The sequence below is a fragment of the Rhincodon typus genome, chromosome 10, assembly GCF_021869965.1.
Source record: "Rhincodon typus isolate 14 chromosome 10, sRhiTyp1.1, whole genome shotgun sequence".
Taxonomy (NCBI): domain Eukaryota; kingdom Metazoa; phylum Chordata; class Chondrichthyes; order Orectolobiformes; family Rhincodontidae; genus Rhincodon; species Rhincodon typus.
In genome coordinates, this window is record NC_063341.1 from 55,050,434 (window position 1) to 55,071,032 (window position 20,599).

General features: G+C 40.0%; 1 protein-coding gene across 1 annotated transcript in view; it reads left to right on the forward strand.

The window, feature by feature from the left end:
- LOC109914482 (fatty-acid amide hydrolase 1) overlaps nt 1-20,599 on the forward strand; it is a 78,671-nt gene that overhangs the window by 35,050 nt on the left and 23,022 nt on the right. The window contains exons 7-11 of the mRNA XM_048602128.1: nt 1,513-1,637; nt 5,191-5,316; nt 15,430-15,527; nt 18,475-18,574; nt 20,455-20,498. Coding sequence (XP_048458085.1) covers nt 1,513-1,637; nt 5,191-5,316; nt 15,430-15,527; nt 18,475-18,574; nt 20,455-20,498 — 493 coding nt within the window. The remainder of the gene's footprint in view (nt 1-1,512; nt 1,638-5,190; nt 5,317-15,429; nt 15,528-18,474; nt 18,575-20,454; nt 20,499-20,599) is intronic.

Here is a 20,599-nt window from a genome sequence, read left to right on the forward strand (position 1 = left end):
CTCCTTTAGGTGTTAGTGAGAGAAGTGGCATCAAACACAGTATTTATAAATAAAAGATCAAAGGGTCACCTCACTGATGAGGATGTATTAAACAAACCTCAGATGCTGTTTAATCAGTTAGAAGGTTTTAATTGATTAACATATTCAATATATATATATCCCTGAATTTCTTTCAAGTCACTGCCCTGAGAGAACTAAAGGTTTTATCAGTGTAAGGAAGAGGTGGACATTTTAGGTCAGACAATGCATGTTAGGTGTGAGGCTTGTTTAGAATCTGTTTGTGTTTTGGTTTGGAGTCAGACTGGTTTTATTTCTAGAGTAGGAATTTATAATTCAGTGGTCAGTCTGGTGTTTTATAAATTCCTACTTTAAAAATAAAACCAGTCTGACTCCAAACTGAAACACAAACAGAGGTAACCTTATAGAGGTTTATAAAATCATGAGGAGTGTGGATATGGTGAATAGCCAAGGTCTTTTCCCCAGGGTTGGGGTGTCGAAAACTAGAGGGCATGGGCTTAAATTGAGAGAGGAAAGATGCAAAAGGGCTTAAGGGGCAACTTTTTCCACGCAGAGGGTGGGTGCGTGGATGGAATGAGTCGCTAGAGGAAGTGGTAGAGGCTGGTATGATTACAACATTTAAAAGGCATCTGGATGGGTACATGAATAGGAAGGGTTTAGAGGAATATGGGCCAAATGCTGGCAAATGGGACTAGAATAGTTTAGGGTATCTGGTCGACATGGATGAGTTGGACTGAAGGGTCTGTTTCAGTGCTGTAGAGCTGTATGACTCTAAGAGACAGTCTAACCATTGCCCCTTTACATACAATGGCCATCACTGAATTCCCTACTGTCAACATCCTGGGGTTTACCACTGACCAGAAACTCAACTTGACTCATGATATAAATATTGACTACAACAGCAAGTCAGAGGCTAGGAATACTGTGGTGAGTAACTCACCTCCTAACTCCCCAAAGTCTGTCCATCATCTACAAAGCACAAGTCAGGAGTGTGTTGGAATACTCCCCACTTGCTGGATGGATGTAGTTCCAACAACACTCAAGAAGCTTGACACCATCCAGGCCAAAGCAGCCCCTGCTTGATTGGCACCACATCTGTAAGCATGTGAAGTCAGTTACTTCCCTTGATTTTGTCAACAGATTCCTGAGTTATAGATTCTGATCACAGTTTGAGCCTGAGCATATGGATAACGCTCTGGTGTGGAGCTATAAATTCCTGACAGTAGTGAATATTTATTGAGTCTCAATTTGTTCCTTGTCTGAACACTTGTTTTTGAACATTTCAGCCAGTCATGCCCCAGTATTTCGGAAATGGTTTTCCTGTCCAATAATGAATGGACACCAGATGGATGAGGGAAAAAGGCAAATGAAATCCTTGAAAGGATATTATTAGCTTTCCAAACTAATTGAAAGACACAAATGGAGAGGAGAAAGGTAGCCTACTGTCCTGGTAGAATACAAAGATGTTTTTAAAAAATGCAATTTTTTTTTTAGCCAGTGCGGCAGTTGGCCCAATGGCCAGAGATGTGGATAGTTTGGCATTGTGCATGAGAGCTCTGTTATGTGAAGATATGTTCCAGTTGGATCCCTCTGTGCCACCTATTCCCTTCAACGATGAGGTAATGTGTGAGTTGAACTGTACTTTTATCTTATCCTTTCGTCTTTCCTCCTGCTCGCACTCTTGCCTCCACCCCACATCATCCGAAACAATTTCCAAAGTTTCTGATTCCTTTTAGAATAAGAGGGGCATTATTGTGGTAGGCCATCAATAATTATGGCTCAAGGTGAGTTAGGTCACTATGAAGAAAATGATTTTTTGACATTTTCAGTGCCTAACACTTCTCGGTTAGCTTACTAATCCAAAGATGTGCCAGTTGGGTGGATTGGCCATGATATATAGTCCCAAGTGTCCAGGGATGAGCAGGCTAGGTGGCTTGGCCAGAGTAAATTGTCCGTAGTCCCTAGGGAGGTACAAACTATGTGGGTTAACCATGATAAAATGTGGGGTTACAGGGATAGGGTTGGGATCTGGATCTGGGTGGGATGCTCTTCCAAGGGTTGGTACAAGCTTGATGGGCCAAATGGCCTCTTACCACAGTGTAGGGATTCTATGACTCTACCTATCAAACAGATCTAAGGGAAATGTTATGAATTTGTGGCCTCAACATAGGATTTCATACAATTGGAAAAGCTATTTATAATTCCAATATATGCCATGATTTTGTATCCATTCATTTTAAGAAACCGACTATTGTGAAATGCAGATTCGAATTGTATGTTTTGTATAATTCTGCTCCTACAAAATCAGCTGTGCTAAGAGATTTCATTAGGTCTCGCAGTGATAAATCCTCCAAAAGCTCAGTGCAGCTGACACAGGCAAAAAGATATAAGATGCCCTCTCTGCTCCTTCATATCTCTTATGTCTACTTGCTCAGTAACATGAAACCATAAAATAACACTGGCAAGTCTTTGAAATGCTCGTGAACTTAAAATAAAAATGCTATTTCAAAATCTCATTTATAATGTTGCCCCTCTTAGCTTCTCACCAAGCTGACATAGAGTCATAGAGATGTACAGCATGGAAACAGACCCTTTGGTCCAACTTATCCATGCTGACCAGATATCCTGAATAAATCTACTCCCACTTGCCAGTATTTGGCCCATGTCCCTCTAAACCCTTCTATTCATATACCCATCCAGCTGCCGCATAAATGTTGTAATTGTACCAGCCTCCACCACTTCTTCTGGCGGCTGATTCCATACACGCACCACTCTCTGACACTTTAAAGAGCCAGGTTGTTGACTTGCTTGCCGAGCTGGCTCGTTCTTGTTCAGACGTTTTGTCACTGTGCTAGGTGACATCATTAGTAGAGCCTCCAATGAAGCGGTGTTATTCTACTCCACTTGGAATTTATACTGTTTGGTCCATTATGGTGAGTAGTGTCATTTCCGGTTTTGATCTGTATGGGTTTGTATATGGGATCCAATTCTTTGTTTGTTGATTGCATTATGGGTGGAGAATCATGCCTCTAGGAATTCCTGTGTGTGTGTCTCTGTTTGGCTTGGGCTATTATGGTTACCTTGTCCCAGTTAAATTGATGGCCTTCACTGTCTGAGTGTACCGATATTAAGGTAAAATGTGCCATTTTGCTGCTAGTTGATGTTCATGTATTCTGATGAGTAGTTTCCTTGCTATCTGTCCGGTGTAATGTTTGTGGCAGTCATTGCATGGTATTTTGTAAACCATGTTGGGTCTGCAGAATACATAAACATCAACTAGCAGCAAAATGGCACGACGAACTCTGCTTAACATTGGTCCAGTCAGACAATGAAGGCCATCAGTTTAACTGGGACAAGGTAACCATAGTAGCCCAAGCCAAATAGAGACATGCACAGGAATTCCTAGAGGTATGGTTCTCCACCTGTAATGTAATCAACCAACACATAGAACTGGACCCCATACACAAACCCATATAGATCAAAACTGGAAATGACACTACTCACTATAACAGCCCAAACAATATAAATTCCAAGTGGAGTAGAATAACATCGCTTCATCGGAGGCTCCACTGATGATGTCACCTAGCATGGTGACGAAATGTCTGAACGAGAACGAGCCAGCTCGGCGAGCAAGTCAACGACATCACCCACGACCCAAGCTACAGATCTTTGCCAAAACTTTGAACTTTAAAGACATACTTAGCTGTTCCCCTGATCTCCCACACAGGTTTCTCTGAGGCCAGCTGTGAACTTTGCTGTTTGTTTATTTTTTTCGACTAATTCCGATATCTAGAGATATTTGAAATCAAACAGCATAACAGTGAGCTGTGCAGATTCACTGCTGGATCAGACAGCAGTGCAGATTTATTTCTCCATTTCGTTCACTTCCCAATAGGTCACTGCCTTTGTCTCTCTTCCACTTTTTAAAAGTGCCATTGTTTTAATTTGTTTACCCAAAGTTCCAAAACAGTGCAACAGCCTTTAAAACAATAATTGCTGCTCCTAGAATTCAAGGAAATCAGCTCCAACTCTGAAAATACCTCGAAAAAGGAGCAACAGTTACAGCCACAAGTTTTTCCTGTCCACCATCTTGGCAATCAAACATAGACAGTGAATTTCATATTAAGGAAAAACTTGTTCAAGAAATGGATGGATGTTGAAAAATGTAGAAAAGAATGAAAAGAAATATCAACTTATGAGAAGGTTGTCTAGCTATTTATCAACTAATGCGACTGTGTAAACAGTTTCCTGCAGAGTCATTCTTGGAGCTCAGCCAAACGTTCATACAGAGTCCAACTGACAACTGTATAAGACCAAAAGCAGGTTGGCATGCCTATCTTTTAGTGACTGTGTATTTATTTTGACATCTAATGGATTCTTCAATGGGAATTTTTCAAGGTAGCTGACTAAGGCAGGAGTGCAGGCTCAGATATAACACAGTATGGAGCTGGAGGAGCACAGCAGGCCAGGCAGCGTCAGAGGAGCAGGAAAGCTGATGTTTTTGGTCAGGACCCTTCTTTAGTCTGCACTCTTATTGTCAAAAATTGAATGGGGATAGGAATCACAGAATTGGGTCTTGTCTACAGTTTTTACCATTTTTATGTCTTTTATTTGACATGTACAGAATCTTGAAAACCCGAGCCTCTATCTCGGTTCTGCTCAGAATTCAAGTCATCGACCCAACTCTGATAAAAATTCTATAGAGGAGGTGATGGCCCAGTGATATTATCGCTGGACTGTTAATCCAGAGACCCAGGTAATAGCCTTGGGACATGGGTTTGAATTCTGCCGTGGCAGATGGTGGAATTGGAATTCAATATTAAAAAAAAACCTGGAATTAAGAATCTGATGATGACCATGAATCCATTGTTGATTGTCAGAAAAACCCACCTGGTTCACTAAAATCCTTTAGGGAAGGATATATGCCATCCTTACCTGGTCTGGCCTACATGTGACTCGAGACCCACAGCAATGTGGTTGAGTCTTAACTGCCCTTTGGGCAATTAGAGACGGGCTATAAATACAGGCCTAGCCAATGATGCCCCAATCCCATGAATGAGTAAAAAAGATATTAAAACACGTCACGCTTGAATATTTGTAGAGCTCTCAAGTGTTCTACTGAGTATGTAAATATCACTCTTGTCTCATTTAATGTATGTTCTTTCATTTTAGGTATTTTCTAGCTCTAAACCTTTGAGGATAGGTTATTATGAGAGTGATGACTTTTGGATCCCCAACGCCAGCATGAAACGTGCAGTAATGGAAACTAAACAGCTGCTGGAGAATGCAGGCCACACGGTGGGTTTGTAAACTTATAGCTGAGGATTGGCAATAGTCAGAAGGAGCAGAGACAATAAATGTTCCTTTGATAAAACACAGCAAATCCTTGACTGTTGTACCATGTGAAGGGTGTACTTTAGAATTCGAATAGCATAGCACAGAGGGAAACCATTCAGCCATCTCATCTGAACCAGGTCTTTGAAAGAGCAACCCACCTTATTTCACTCCTCAGCTCGCTTGCCATATCCCTACACTTTTCTTCCCTCTATTATTCTATTCCACTTTGTCTTGATCTTGGCACAAAGTACCTCTTTGTATCTGTTTTTATTGAGCACTGCATTTATGATTTTAAATCTTAGTCGAGTTTATGTAACTGCAATTCTCAGCATCCAAGCATCCTGAGCTAACTGATTCTGTGGAGAAACCCAGCTTTTTTGATTTGGATATTTTTTTGACTGAGCAGACCGAATTGATTCTTCATGCCATATTGTTTTCTGGGAAAGAATGATATGTGCCATGCTGTTAAATGTTATGACGACTGGTTAAGGAGGGGTGAACTGATCCCTTGTCTCACTCCTCCACTGTCACAATAAAGGCAGTGTTTCTTCCTCATCTGGGAAGTTGCGGGGAGGGCAAATAATAGCGTGAGTTGGTACCGGGGAGATACCTACCTCCTTCCCACCATGTCTGAAATATTGTTCTGTCATGTGAAGGCCTATGGTCAACCTTCCTGACATTTTCCCTGTTAACTCACATGAAGGTCTCCTCCAAACTGGGCTGCAAGTACTTCAGGAAGTACAAGACCCAGCCTACCTGATGTGGTGAACCAGTGCGGGCATGGTGTTGATTTGGGAGGGGTGGCAGTAGGAATTCTTCCCCCTGCATTCATTCGTGCAGGGCCAAGGTCAGTGGGGACCCCTCACTCTTGGGGCCTCTGAGACCTATAACCTCTTGCCTGGTTCCTGAGCTGCTCGTTCCCAATCCTATAAACCTCACCGTGTACAACACCTACCTGTCTTCATGCCAATCTTCTGTCTGATGGTGGGGTCCTGGCAGCAACTATGGCCTCTAATTAGCCGGAATCTCCAGACGGGGCAGGACAATGCTGTCCCAGGATAAGATGTGCCAGAAGGGAAGGTGCCCAATTAGGTGCCTGCTAGGAACATGATCTGAACCTTAAGACCCGTGGAAGAATGAAGTTACAGTGTGGACCTTGGAAACTATGTTACCAAAGAGGAAACAAGATGTGGTTGAGTACTTTGTTACTATACCAAAGCAAGATAAGAAGCAAAGTTTTATTTCAGAATTGGAGCAGATGAAGGTTTGGACAGAATTAACTTTCCTGAACAAAATTTATCAAAAAGATGATTTGTTGACTGCTTATGAGGCGTAGTCAGATTTTGGTAAATTTTGAAAGACTGAGACAAGTATTTCTTGTATGAAAATATTGCACAGCTATGAGGATCAAATGCCAACTGACAGTTTATTTGATGATGGGACAGGTTCAGACAGTTCTGATGGTCAACATGAGGCCATTGGTCCCAAAGAACAACTGTCAGAAATGAGTACTAAAGTTAAACATTTACCAAAAAAGGGCTACTCAGTGAAGAAATGTGACTGTTTTTTGTAGAGCAGGGAAGGGAACTGGAAATTATAAAAGCTGGCTGAAAATACAGGATGAGGGGCATGAGATTAAGCGCATTGATTGGGAGCTCAAAGATGGAATGTAAGAAAATGTAGTATAAGATTTGGTAGCAAACATGCCTGTTGAAAGAAAACAGTAGCAGTCCGAAAAAGCAGGAAAAAGTGCATGTTTTAACAAGGACAAAAAATGTGAAACTACCAGGAGCCAGGGTTTCGTTGCCATGATCAAACCAGAAGAAAAGTTAATAAAACATGCCAAGCAACAAGAACGTAAGTTGGAGAGAATATGGGGGTATACAGAGCTACCAAGTAGCAGACAATCAATTCCATCACATGATATGGTGTGCGCCGAAAAGTATCTCTTGATGGAACTGGGATCAAGTATAAAAGTAGATTCACCTACTGCAGGAAAAGTAATTTTTGAACATTTTCTTTGTAGCAATAACTACTTGGGAATGTAGATCAATTGATATTAAAGCTGCATTTCTGCAGGAAGATCAGTTCACATGGGGTGTGTTTTGTGATCCAAAAGAGGCGCCAAATGCATTGGGAACATTTTAGAAGTTAAATAAATGTGTATATGGCCTAAATGATACCTCTAGAGATCAGTACTTGTCAGTAAGGTCTGTCTTATTAAAATTAGGCTATTTCAATTAAAAGCATGTTTTGCTGGTGACATGAGAGGCAGATTTCAGCCAGCATTATGATGAGAATAAGTGATTTTTTTTTGTTGGGTGGAACAGTGAATTAGAAAGCACTGTCATAAATGAGCTAAAAGTAGAATTCAAAATCGGAAATCCGTATTCTGGAGACTTCCAGTATATTGGATTGGAAATCGGATAGAATGATCAAATGTCACTTTGTATTTGCAATCTTATTGGAAAATGTTAGTCTCATTGCTTCTGTCAAAGTAGAGCCTTACAAAAAGATATAAAGTTTTGTAAACTGAAATGGAGAAATTGCAAAGTCTGGTTGGACAGCTGAATTGGTTAGGCAGCCAAACAAGGCCAGATCAGTGTTTTGAAATATTAGAGTTAAATACATTTATGAAAAATCTCAAGGTGGAAGATATTATTCAGGCAAACAAAATCTTTTTGAAAAAAAAAGTCAAAAATGGAGCTTTATGTTTTGAAATTTCCATCATTGAGAGATGCCAGGAACATGAAGCTTGTTGTTTTTAGCAATTTTAGATTTTTTTAAATTTAGATTTATTTATTTGTCACATATACTAAGTATAGAAATACATAAGTACAGTGAAAAGTGTAGAAGTCACCATTCACTGGTGCCCACTTGGTTACAAAAACCAGAATTAAAAGGTTTAACAGAGCCAAAAGGTGAGCAAGAAAAAGAAAGTCCAGATCTCAGAGTCCCAAGTCCCATCTCCACAATGGTGCAGGCGCTGCTCCCATCGCTAGGCTGCTCTCGCTGCCTCACCGGCCCACTCTCACCGCCAACTTCCCCCTCACTGGCCCGCTCTCACCGCTGCCTCACCGTCCTGCTCTCGCCGCCAACGTCTCTCCGACCCTCACCTTCGATCTGGTGTTGCTGCAGGACATGGCCCGTGCGTTCAGCTCCTGCCAAGCGATTCCTGGTCACAACCCGACCCTTCCTCAACTCCTTAGGTAGGTAGTTAAAAGGACGGGGGTTTGGGAGGGGAATAGAATTACCACAGAGAGGAGAGAGAAGAAGAAGAGAAAAGAAAGGAAAAGGAAAGGGTCCCAGCGAGCAGAGTGGAGCTCTGAATAGACCGACCTTGCCTGCCGCCAGATGCCTCTTATGTCGTTCTCTGTGATGGCTTCTTGAGTGCAAGAGTTTAAATTTTCTTGTGGGAAGGGTAGGTAAATGTTGGCTTTAGCTTTTGAAGTGCAAAAGATCAGAAGAGTAGTGAAAAGTAGTTTAGTGGCAGAAACTCTCTCTCTTGGTAAGATGGCACTTTGACCAACTAACAGTTTAATTCAGCAAAAAGCATAACTCTCAAATGGTCCCAAATCTGTAGCTGACAAAAATGAAAATTGCTGAGAAAGCTCAGCAGGTCCGGCTGCGTCTGTGGAGAGAAATCAGTTAATGTTTTGGATTGAGTGACCCTTCATAGTTCTGATTTCTGTCCACAGATGCTGCCGGACCTGCTGAGCTTTTCCAGCAAATTGTTTTTGTCTCTGATCTACAACATCTGCAGTTTTCTCGGCATCTGTAGCTGAAGTCATTTTCCCCACACCAAATAGGATCAAAAGGGAAGAAATCATAAGGCAAAATTATTGGCTCTTGCACACTCAGTATTCAGAACAAAATAAATGAATTAAAGTCACAAATAGATGTTAATGGGTATGAGCTTACAGCCATTATAGAGTCATGGTTACAAAGAGATCAAAGCCGAGAACTAAATATTCACGGATATGTAACTTTTTAAATGGACAGGCAGGAAGGGAAATGTGTTGGAGTAGCTTTGTTAGTACGAGGTGGAATGAGTATGATAACAAGAAATGATATTGGAGTGGATGATATAGAATCCATATGGTGAAAATAAGAAATAGCAAGTGAAAAAGGACACTGGTAAGAGTGGTGTATTGCTACCCTAACAGTTGCTATGCTGTAGGACAGAGAATAAATTGGGATATAATAGGGGTGCGTAAAAAAGACAGCACATTAATCATGTGCAATTTTAATCATTATGTAAATTTAAGAAGTCAAATCGGCAGGGGAAGAAATCATAGAGTGTATTTGGGACAGTTATCTACAACAATATAAGACCATAAGATGTTTGTTTTGGACAGTAGTATAGATTTCAAATTCTCCCTTATTTAAACAAAAATTCCACTTGTGGTAATGAGGTCTTCCAGTGGGCTTTCAACTCTGAAACTTAAGGAATTCAAAGAAAGAGCATTTTGAGGGCAAAATCTGTTGATCTAGGAAGCTATCTGCGACTTTCTGTTTGAGATCAAATCCAGCACACTTTCTCCAACTAAAATCTGATCTCTGAATATTATAGTCTTGGTGTCTCCATCCGAGCAGCTTGTTCCATGAAAATGCAACATTGTTGTTGCTGTAGCCTGTGTCAGTTCCTTTCCAAAAGTGTTCTTTCCAAAACATTTAAGATATACAGTAAGTTCATTGTATCCATGAAATCATGAATTGCAAATTCACTTAGTAACAACAAAAATCACCATTTGTGAGCAAAAATTGCCTGCCCGCGATTGTTAACTTATTTTCAATGAGCTCTGCACTCGTTGAATTTCATCATTTGCGGGGGTTCTCAGGAATGGAACCCTTGCAGATTCAGAGGAATGACTGTATAATTAATAACTTGCGTACCATGTCTTCATAACAATGTGTTAGGAATATAGTGATTCAATTCCTATCCTTTGCTAAATTAACTGATTCAGCCAGGCCAAACCTGAACACCACAATTAACATCAGTGCTTCTTGACAAAGGGAATATTAAAACAAGCTATTGGGTTTCTCACAGTTTCTGATAAAGTTCAATGGTCCCCTTGTAATTTTGCATTTGGTGTTAAATAATAACGTTATGCTTAAATCAAATGTTTTCTGACACTTGCTGTCAAAAACAGTATGAAAAATTGAAACTAGGAGGTTACCAGTACCCATAGAAGCATACCTTAGTAAGAAGCTGTGCCTGAAAGGATAAGGAACGTTCAGCAAAAACAGTTTGTTTCAGCTCGCCAAAGGCGTAAGTCTTCCTTTATTTCAGCCAAATCTTTGTAACAGTTTTCAATAACATAGCTACTGAATATTTCAGTGAAGGAATCCATTTAATAATACTTTGCGTGAAGAAGTAATATCGATGAAAAGTGTCACCCAGCTTGCATGTGGAAATGTGGCCACATGAGGTTAGGGAAAACTGCTACAAATACTACCTAAGTAAACTTCCAAAAAGATTACTTATGGGGCAGGTTGCTTCGCAACCACTGTATGCAGCCTGATGATTTTAATGCACAAATGCATGTAAATTCTGATTGCAGTGTCTGTAGCCTGATCAATAAAATCATGGCTAATTTAGATCATAGAGTCCCCACAGTGTGGAAACAGGCCCTTTGGCCCAACAAGTCCACACTGCCCTTCAGAGCATCCCACCCAGACCCATTCTCCCTATAATCCACACATCCCTGAATATTATGGGTAATTTAGCATGGCCAATCCACTTAGTCTGCACATCTCTGGACTGTGGGAGGAAACCCACGCAGACACAGGGAGAATGTGCAAACTCCACACAGACAGTCACCTGAGGGTGGAATTGAACCTGGGTCCCTGGTGCTGTGAGGCAGCAGTGCTAACCACTGAGCCACCATGCCATCCCAATGAAGTTGAGAAGGGTGATGCAATGTAGGATCAATAAATCTGACCAGTGTGAATTTGAGAGGAAAGAATGGTTTGTAGGTGCTTTCTAATCAGCCTGTTCAGAGATGTTATTACACACCTCTGGAGCAGGTGGGATTTGAACCCAGGCCTTCTGGCTCGGAAGTAGGGACAATGCCATTCTGCCACAACAGCTCTAAGAAATGATTTGTAAAAACTGTGTTTAATTAGGTCTAGTGATTGGTCTTTGGTCTTTATTTGGAAATATTTTCCAACTGTTAATTATTTATGACCAATTGTGTAGATTTTTCTTTGGATATGATGTTTGTGTTGTGCCCGTATTCTTGCACGGCATGTGCAGGCTCATGTGATTTTCCACCCACACCTCAGTTGAAGCAGGAGAGGGAGTGGAGAGCAGAGTCTGCTTTTGCCTGGAAGGAGTATGGTAACCCATTAAAGAATCCTCGTTCCATACCACGCTGCGTCAAAACTAGAACTTGCAATAAATATTACTTCAGTTTGTTCTTAATGTATTAATGTTTGTAGAATTGATTTTTTTTAACAAAAAACATAAAGTTTGTCTGTAAATGGGACTCATTTCAAGAATTCTGAATAACATAATTCACAGCTTTTTTGTTGATGAAAGGAATGGTGATTACTTAAAGCTGTAGAAAAGATATAGCATAGAGCGATTCAGCCTATCATGTCTGTTACAGCTGAATAAATTAGCTACCCATTCTAATCCCACTTAGCAGCACTTGGTCTGCAGCCTTGCAGGTTCCAGTGCTTCAGTTGCAGATCGAGGGTCCTTTCAAAGGAATTGAGTTTTTCTACAATGTAGGTGATCCAACATTGTATCACCCTTCTCAACTTCATCCACCAAATTCTGTTGCAACCCTGAAGGATCCCATTAAGTTTTTAAATTGATTTTTATGAACTAATTTCTGCTCTTCTTCACTAGTTTCCCTCATAGGAAAATACAACAGCAAAATTATTGGAGAATCAGCCATGATTTTATTGATCAGGCTACAGACACTGCAAACAGGATTTACGTGCATTTGTGCATTAATATCATCGGGCTGCATCAGTTTTTTAAAATGAGCAGAGAATTGTGTCTGTGGGTGAAAAGCTTTTTCCTTCTGTCCCCTCTAATCCTTCTACAAACCATCTTAAATTTATGCCTTCTGATAAGTGACTTCTCCATAGGTCATCTTTCCCACCTTATCTACCTGCCCTGCCAACCAAACATTGGTATCATCCTGCAGTAGATAGTGATCTTATTCACTATCAACTACCTGGCCAACTTTGATGACATTGCAAATTTCCCAATCATGCCTCCCATGATTAAGTCTAAATCATTAACAATTACCACTGACAGCAAGGGACCCAAAACCTAGCTCCGTGGAACATCATTTGTAGCTGCTTTTCATTCACAAAAAAATCTGTGGACCATTATCCCTTTTATTCCTGCCATAGAACCAATTTTGGACATTTTCCTTGCTTAACAAAACTATGCTGATTAATCTGTGCCTCTGCAAACTGATTCCAGTAATTTGCCCACCAGATCACATTGATCTGCCAATAATTATTTGATATATGCCTCCCATCCTTTTTGAACAATGATACAATATTTCCAGATCTTCAGTCCTTCGGCACCTTGCCTCCAACTATCTATTCAGGGTTGGAAAATAATTCTTTGGAGCTTCTGCTGTTTCTCCCCTGGCTTCCTTGAACACCCTAAGATATAATTCATCTGGCTCTAATGATCTTGCCACCTCAGGGAAGCCAGTTTCTCTAGTAATTTCCTTCTTGTTATTAAGAGATTACGTCTAATGTTTCACGCTCCTCTTTAAAATGCCCGCATTATTCCTGTCCCTTCTGAAGATGGAATCAAAATACTCATTCAGGACCCTGTCCATATTTTCTGTACTCATGCATAAGTTACTATGTGCATCTCCAATTGCCACAGTCCTTTCCTTAGTCCTCCTCTTGCTTTTAATGTTAATATCTAATAAGATATCTTCGGATTTTCTTTGAATTGGCCAGCATTTTTTTTTAGTATCTTCCTTTTTGCTTTCCTAATTTTACTTTTTCATTTCACCCCTGTACTCTAAGGTTGCTAAACTGTTGCTTCCTAAAGTTTTGAGATCGTCATAAGCTCCAATTTTCTACTTTATCTTTCCCTGTTCTCTTCTTGATAACCAAGTGGCTGTAGTTTTGGCAGTACCACATGTCTACACTGTGCCCATAAACTTGCTTTTGAATGACTCCCACTAGGTTGCCATTGACTTTGGTTTAACCTGACCACTTTTGCCAGATCATCTCTCAGTTTTGTAAAATTTGCTTTCCCTCAATTTAGAACTTTTACTCTCTTTCTATCTTTGTCACTTCACATAATGATGCCAGATCTTACTGTATTATGATCACAATCTTCAAAATGGACACCCATTGCTACTACATCCACATGCCCAACTTAATTTCCTAAGATTAAATTTATAATTACACTTTCTGTCATTAGGCTTGTTATGGCTAAAAGAACTCTCTTTAATGCAGTTCAAAAATTTTGTGCCTCCTGTTCTTTATATCCCAGTTGATATTTGGATAGTTGAAGTCCTCCACTATTATGCCCTATCGTTTGTACATTCAGGAGTTAGCCTACGTATTTGCTCCTCTAACTCTCTCCCACTCTTTGGGTGTCTGTAGTACATGAGCAGCAGTGTGACTGCTCTTTTTTTTGTTTCTGAGTCAACCGATATGGCCTCATTGCATAATTCATTTAGTATATCATCCCTCCTCTCCTCTATGATTCATTACTTAACCAATAGTGCTACCTCCCCACTTGTTCTTCCCTCCTTCCCTATCATGAAAACTCTATGACCAGAGCTGCCATCTTTGTTCCTATTTAAGCAAAATTTCTGTAATAAGCATTGATATCATGTGCTGTATGTCTGTGTCCTTGGCTTTATTCACGATACTTCTTGAGTTAATTAATATACCTTTTAAAAACTGCCGATTTTTTGGTCTGTGCTTCCTCTGTCTTTCAGAGTTACTTTTAAGTTTCTGTCTCCTGTTCCCTGCTCTGAATTTGCCCATGGGTTTCCATCCCCTGCCAACCTAGGCCCCTCACCAATAACACTAGCAAATCTTTCTGTAAAGATGTTAATCTTAGTCCTAGTCAGATGTAGACTGTCCAGCTTGTGCAGGACTCACCTTCCCCAGAACCAATCCTAGTTCCCTAGAAACATGATAACTACCCTCCTGCACAAGCTTTCCAACCACATATGCATTAGGTCAATTCACCTATTTCTACGCTTACGAGCATGTGGGACTGGGAATGTTCCTGAGACCAGTACTTTAGAGGTCCTACCTTTCAATATCCCAACGAGCACCTGAAATCTGCTTTCAGAACCTCACTCCGATTTCTACCTAAGTATTGGTAACAATGTGGACCATGACCCTCCCATAAAGAGTACCCTACAGCCACTTCATAACATCTGCTATCCTGGCACCAGGGAGACAACATAGCATCCTGGAGCCATGTTGACAGCTGCAGAAATGCCTGTCTGTTCCTTTGACTGGGGAATCCTTTATTGTTATTGGTTTTCTATTCTCCTTCATTGCTTCCCACTTTGCCAACCCTGTACAGCTGAACTACCCAAGGCACCACTGATTTGGCTCTGGCTGCACTCTTCTGAGGAACTGTTACTCTCTGTGTCTTTAATGGAACCAATTCTGAAGCATGACACATGCACGGGACTTTTACATTGTCTGCCTGGTCCTACACTGATTAATGCTGCCTGCTGCCTGAACATTTCTAACCTGTGAGGTGACCACCTCATTAAACATGCTATCCATATTGTCCTCTGCCTCATAGATGCAGGTTCCGACACCTGGAGCTCAAGCTTGTGTGACTAATGACACTTTCTGCAGATGTTCTTCTGGGAGGCCCGTTGTGTCTGTGACTTCATAAATACCACAAGATATATATGTCCTGCTTGACTGAACTGACCAACCATCCCTTAATTTACTCCTGAGCCCACAAGATTAGCCTGAGCCTCCAGATTAATGATCCAGTGACATTACCACTATACTACCACTTTGGCCTCTTACTAGCAGATTAAATTTTTATCTTTTATTGTTGTTGTATCCTAACTATTCTCTCTTCTTTCTTTTCAGCTGGTTCCCTTCAAACCTCTGAGAACTCAAACTGCATTGAATGAACTTGTTATAAGAGGCATTAGTTCTGATGATGGCTGTACACTTAAGGAAAGATTGTAAGTCTCATTTTAGTGAAAAGTCTATGAAATTTATTTTCAGTGAAATTTTAAACATTGATCTTTGTCAGGGTTCTTTTTTAAGGTTTAGATATTACCAATTACCTTGGGAGCTATTTGCTGCAGTCTGTTTCTCCTGGCAATTATGAATTTGTAGCACACAACTGACCGTCCCCCAACCTTAGTTGGTACTTTGTTTATGAAATAACATTAGTCAGGATGAGTGAAAATTTAAAGGTTACAGAGTTGCAGGGATCAAGGTTCTGATGAAGTCAAATGTGAGGAATGTGGTCAATGGTTCTGACTCTTTATAAAGAAAAACTCAACATGGTTTAAAGGATGTCCTAATGGATAGCAAATGTGAAACTTCTCTTCAATAAAGAAAATAGGCTAGGAAAGTATAGATGTTAGCTTTAATTCTGTAGCTGACAATTTGTCAGAACACATTAATATAACATTCAACCCAGAGAAACACAAGTTAATTGTGAATTTTCCAACTTTTTCCTCTCTGTCTTTGGCCTTCTACATGAAGCACATTCAAGCTCTAGGTAGACCGCCTAATGTTTCAATTTGGCTTTACAGTGTTAAGGATTTAGCAGTGAGTTCAGCAATTTTAGATCATAACTGCTTCCTCCGTTCAATTTTGTTTTTTTTTCTGGTTCCTTTTTCTTTTGTTTCTTTGTTGTAAACTCAGATATCTGCTATCAAGCCCTTTGCTTCTAATTTGGACTTGTCTTCTGTTTATTTACTTTTACCCATTACCATAAAACTCTTCTTAGCATTTACTGTCTTCTGCCCTCTGCCCTATCATGATCTGTCTCTTTTCTTCTCTGTAACTCCACTCGGCCTTCCTTTCTCTTGTTCCAAACGTATTACATTTCTGCCTTTTGTCTGTTCTGATGAAGGAGTATCATTGTCCTGAAAAATTTAACTCTGTGTTTTCACTACAGATGCTGCCTAACCTACTGAACATTTCCATAATGTTTGGTTTTCATTTCAGATTCCCAGAATCTGCATTATTTTGCAATTGCATGATCAGACAAAATTGAATTCCACAATGTAGAACTCTTTGTGAAATAAAGAAAAAAGAACAATATGGCACAGGAACAGGCCCTTCAGCCCTCCAAGCCTGTGCTGACACATTGTGCCCTTCCATACTGAAACCGTCTTCACTTACAGGATCCGTAACCCTCTATTCCCTTCCTATTCATGTATTTGTCGAGGTGTTTCTTGAATGCTTCTATTGTGTCTGTTTCTGCCACCTGGTCTGGCAGCACATCCCAGGCACTCACCACGGTTTGTGTGGAAAAACTTGCCTCATGCATTTCTTTTAAACTACACCCAACCACCTCCCCCTGCACATTGAACCCGTATCCCCGAGTGATTGACCCCTCCACCCTGGGTAAAAGCCTCATACTTTCCACTCTATTCATGCCATTCACAATCTTATAAACTCCTATCAGGTCACCCTTCAACCTCCTCTGTTTCAGTAAAAACAAACCCAATCTCGCCAATCTTTTGTCATAGCTAAAATCCCCACACCAGGCAACATCTCGGTAATCCTTTTCTGTACCCTGTCCAAAGCATCCATATGCTTCTGGTAGTGTGGTGACCAGAACTGTATGTATATGTTTAATAAAATTTATTAGCTGTGGGAAATGTTGTGAATTATTATTTTCTATTAAATTTTGAAGTGCATTTATGAGCTAAGAGGCTTCATTTCATAATAGGCTTACAGTAAAAATAATGGAAAAAGGAATAAAGGGATTATGACTATGTGTAAGAGATAAAGCTTGGAGGACAGGAAGCAAATTGTATGGACAAAGCTTTTTTGTTAACAGGGAAGATATAGTGAGAGATACTGCACAGAGCCTGGTATTAGAACTAGTCTTATTTATGAATACATTAATGATCCTGTCGTAGGGTTTGTAGGAACAATGTTGTACTTTGTTGATGGCACCATAACTGAGATTGGGAAATATGGCAAATTTGACAAAGAGGATATAGAGCAGGTATGATGGGCATCTAGATAAATTAACTAGCTAGTTGGCTCAGTGGTTAGCACTGAGCACGGTGGCTCAGTGGTTAGCACTGCTGCCTCACAGTGCTAGGGACCTGGGTTTGATTCCATCCTTGGGCAACTGTCTGTGTGGGTTTCTGCCAGGTGCTCTGCTTTCTTCCCACAGCCCAAAGATGTGCAAGTTAGGTGGGTTGCCTGTAGTGTCCAGGGATGTGTAAGTTAGATGGATTAGACATGGGAAATGCAGGGTTACAGGGAAAGTGTGGGGGATGGGTCTGGGTGGGATGCTGTTCGGAGGAGCAGTGTGGACTTATTGGGCCGAAATGGCCTGTTTTCGCACTTATGGATTCTATGATTGGTGGATCTAGACGCATAGAATCCAGAAGCAAGACTTTAAGGTTATTTTAGAATATTGTTTGAATTGCTTTTGTACACTTCTTAGCAAAATGCTTATAAAAGCAAGAGTAAACTACAGCAGCAACTCATTTAGGATTTTATCAGGGAAGAATGATCTGTTAGGATGGGAGACTTGAGAAACCGCAATGTTTGTTACTTGGTGATATTACTTTTAATCAGTGTTTTTTAATCTGAAAGTTAAGTCTTTAGTTGCTTTCTAAGTTGGCAGATATGTATAAGAAAGGCATGATTTGTGTGTGTACGGGAATTTGACAAATGGTGCAGGATATAACATGGATGGGTATAAAGATGTAACAAAAACAGAAGTTGCTGGAAAAGCCCAGCAGGTCTGGCAGCATATGTGAAGGTAAGAACATAGTTAACGTTTTGGATCCAGTGCCCCTTCCTCAGAACAGGGTATAAAGATGTGTTCCACTGATACTCCCCCAACAATCTTATGATACGCTTTGATGTGTTCATAAGAAAATGAGTCAATTTGACTAGCTCTTATGTTACTTGTATTTTTTTTAGAAAAGGAGACATCATCGATCCAACTTTGAAAGATCTGCTCTTTGTAAACACAACATCTAAAATACTAAAGAAGATCCTGTACTTTCTTCTGAAGCCATTTGTAAGTAAAACATCACCCAAACTTGCTAATTATTAAAAAGGAATGATCCAATTTAATGAGAATCTTGCGGAAAAATTTTTAAAATGGGATACATTTTAAAAAAAATAGGATATGAAATTATTCATTGCAAATACACGTTGTACCTCCCTAACATGGCAGCCTTGGATTTGGGCCTTTGCTGGACCAGAGACTGCCAGATCGCGAAAGGTCGTATGTCAGGGTCACTATATTGAAGAAGTAAATTTGGGATTTCGGTCAACTCATCTATCAAATAAGTGGAGCCGCAGGACAAAAATTTTAAAATTCAGTCCAATAAACATGAGCAAAATGATTAATTACAAAAACAGCACTCTTTCCTAATGTAAACAGCAAAGCTGTCCAACTTGTGTTTTGAACCATTGAGGCAGAGGTACAAATAATTTCTATTGCCGTTCATATGATGATTTTCTTAACTCTTCTGTAAACCTTTCTACTGAACTCATGTCTATTTTAACATTGAACACCACAGTGGGGCCAGTCTAATCTAAGTTTGAGAATGTCATAGGGACCCAGAAGAGGCCCTTCGGCTGCCAAACTGTCTACACTAAGCCTGTTTTCCAGCACTTAGCCTATAGCCTTGAATGTCATGAAACTTCCAAGTGCTTATCCACATAGTTTTTTAAAGGTTGTGAGGTTCCTGCTCATACTGCCCTTATAGGCAGTGCAGATATAATGTCTTGAGCAGAACATTGTTTGTATATTGGGTCCACTTAGACCATCAAATGAGCTATTTGGAGACAGTCTATTAGCTGATCTCTAGTGTCAAAGGGCTGACTTATGAGGGAGGAATGAAGAGATTAAACTTTCTTTTAGCTTTCAAAAGAATCACTTGAGAAGTGCTCCTCTAAAGAGAGAGTTATGGGATTTGAAAAAAGTAAATCCCCATAATATGACTTTAAATTCTGATAGTAACATGGAGGAACTTAGGTTAAAGATAATGAAAGGAAATCACAAGATCAACACCTGGAATAGGTTTAGTTAGGGAGTATGGGAAGCTAGACCTTGCAGTATTTTGAGAATAATAAGTTGGTGAAATAAGGGATCTTATTATCTCTATGGATAAGTGAATGGAGAAGAATGTTCTGATTAACTATTAATAATTAATAACATAACTTGTAATAAAAATTAAAATTTTAGCACATACAGTCTGCTCACTGTGCTGCTTTAGAGTTATAATAGGAATCACCAGCTGGTGGGGCTATTGTCAACAGTGTCATGTACCAGTTTGGAATTGCTATCAGTAAGGTAGATCTCCTAAAGTTTCAATAAATTATTCAATGGTTATCCTCCCTCTGTCCCCATCATGCACACTTAGCTTAAAAGTCACTGTGGAATTATTGAAGTTTGATCACTCCATACTCCTCTATCTCCACTCCTATTTCTATTTACACTCCTATTTTCTATTGTCATTGCAATAGTCTGGGTTGGAACAGATTGCAGTATCCAGCATACAAATATCTTCCAAACCAGTTCTGCCGCAGTCACATCAACTTGAGTAATCCTTACCTTCCTGAAATCACCAGCCACCAGAGACTCTACTTGCCCCACACTACATAACTAGTACCCAAGGAAAAGAAAAGAAATTCCTGGAGATTGTCACAGATAATGGTGTCAATCTTTGACATTGGTACATTATTTGTGGAAACTGAACATCCTACCACATTCCTGTTTGGTTCCTAGGGCCGTTTAGGAACCCTGTTCATTGGAATAACATTCAGACTGGATTCAAACAATTGTTAGTTTGTAATGAAGTATATTTGAATAATTACTGTTTGGTTTCAATGTTTAGTTGCCATCGGTACTTTTTCTTAATATCTATAACCTCTCTTTACCTGTTTTAGAGTCCTAGAATTTCAGAGACCCTCAAGTATTTGGATGGAGTAAAGTAAGGCTTTGAGCAGCTTTCTTCAGTCCTTTTTTTTGATTTTGCATTCTGTGTGAATTTGTTCATGAATTTGTCTTTGAGTATGATGATAATTTTTTTCC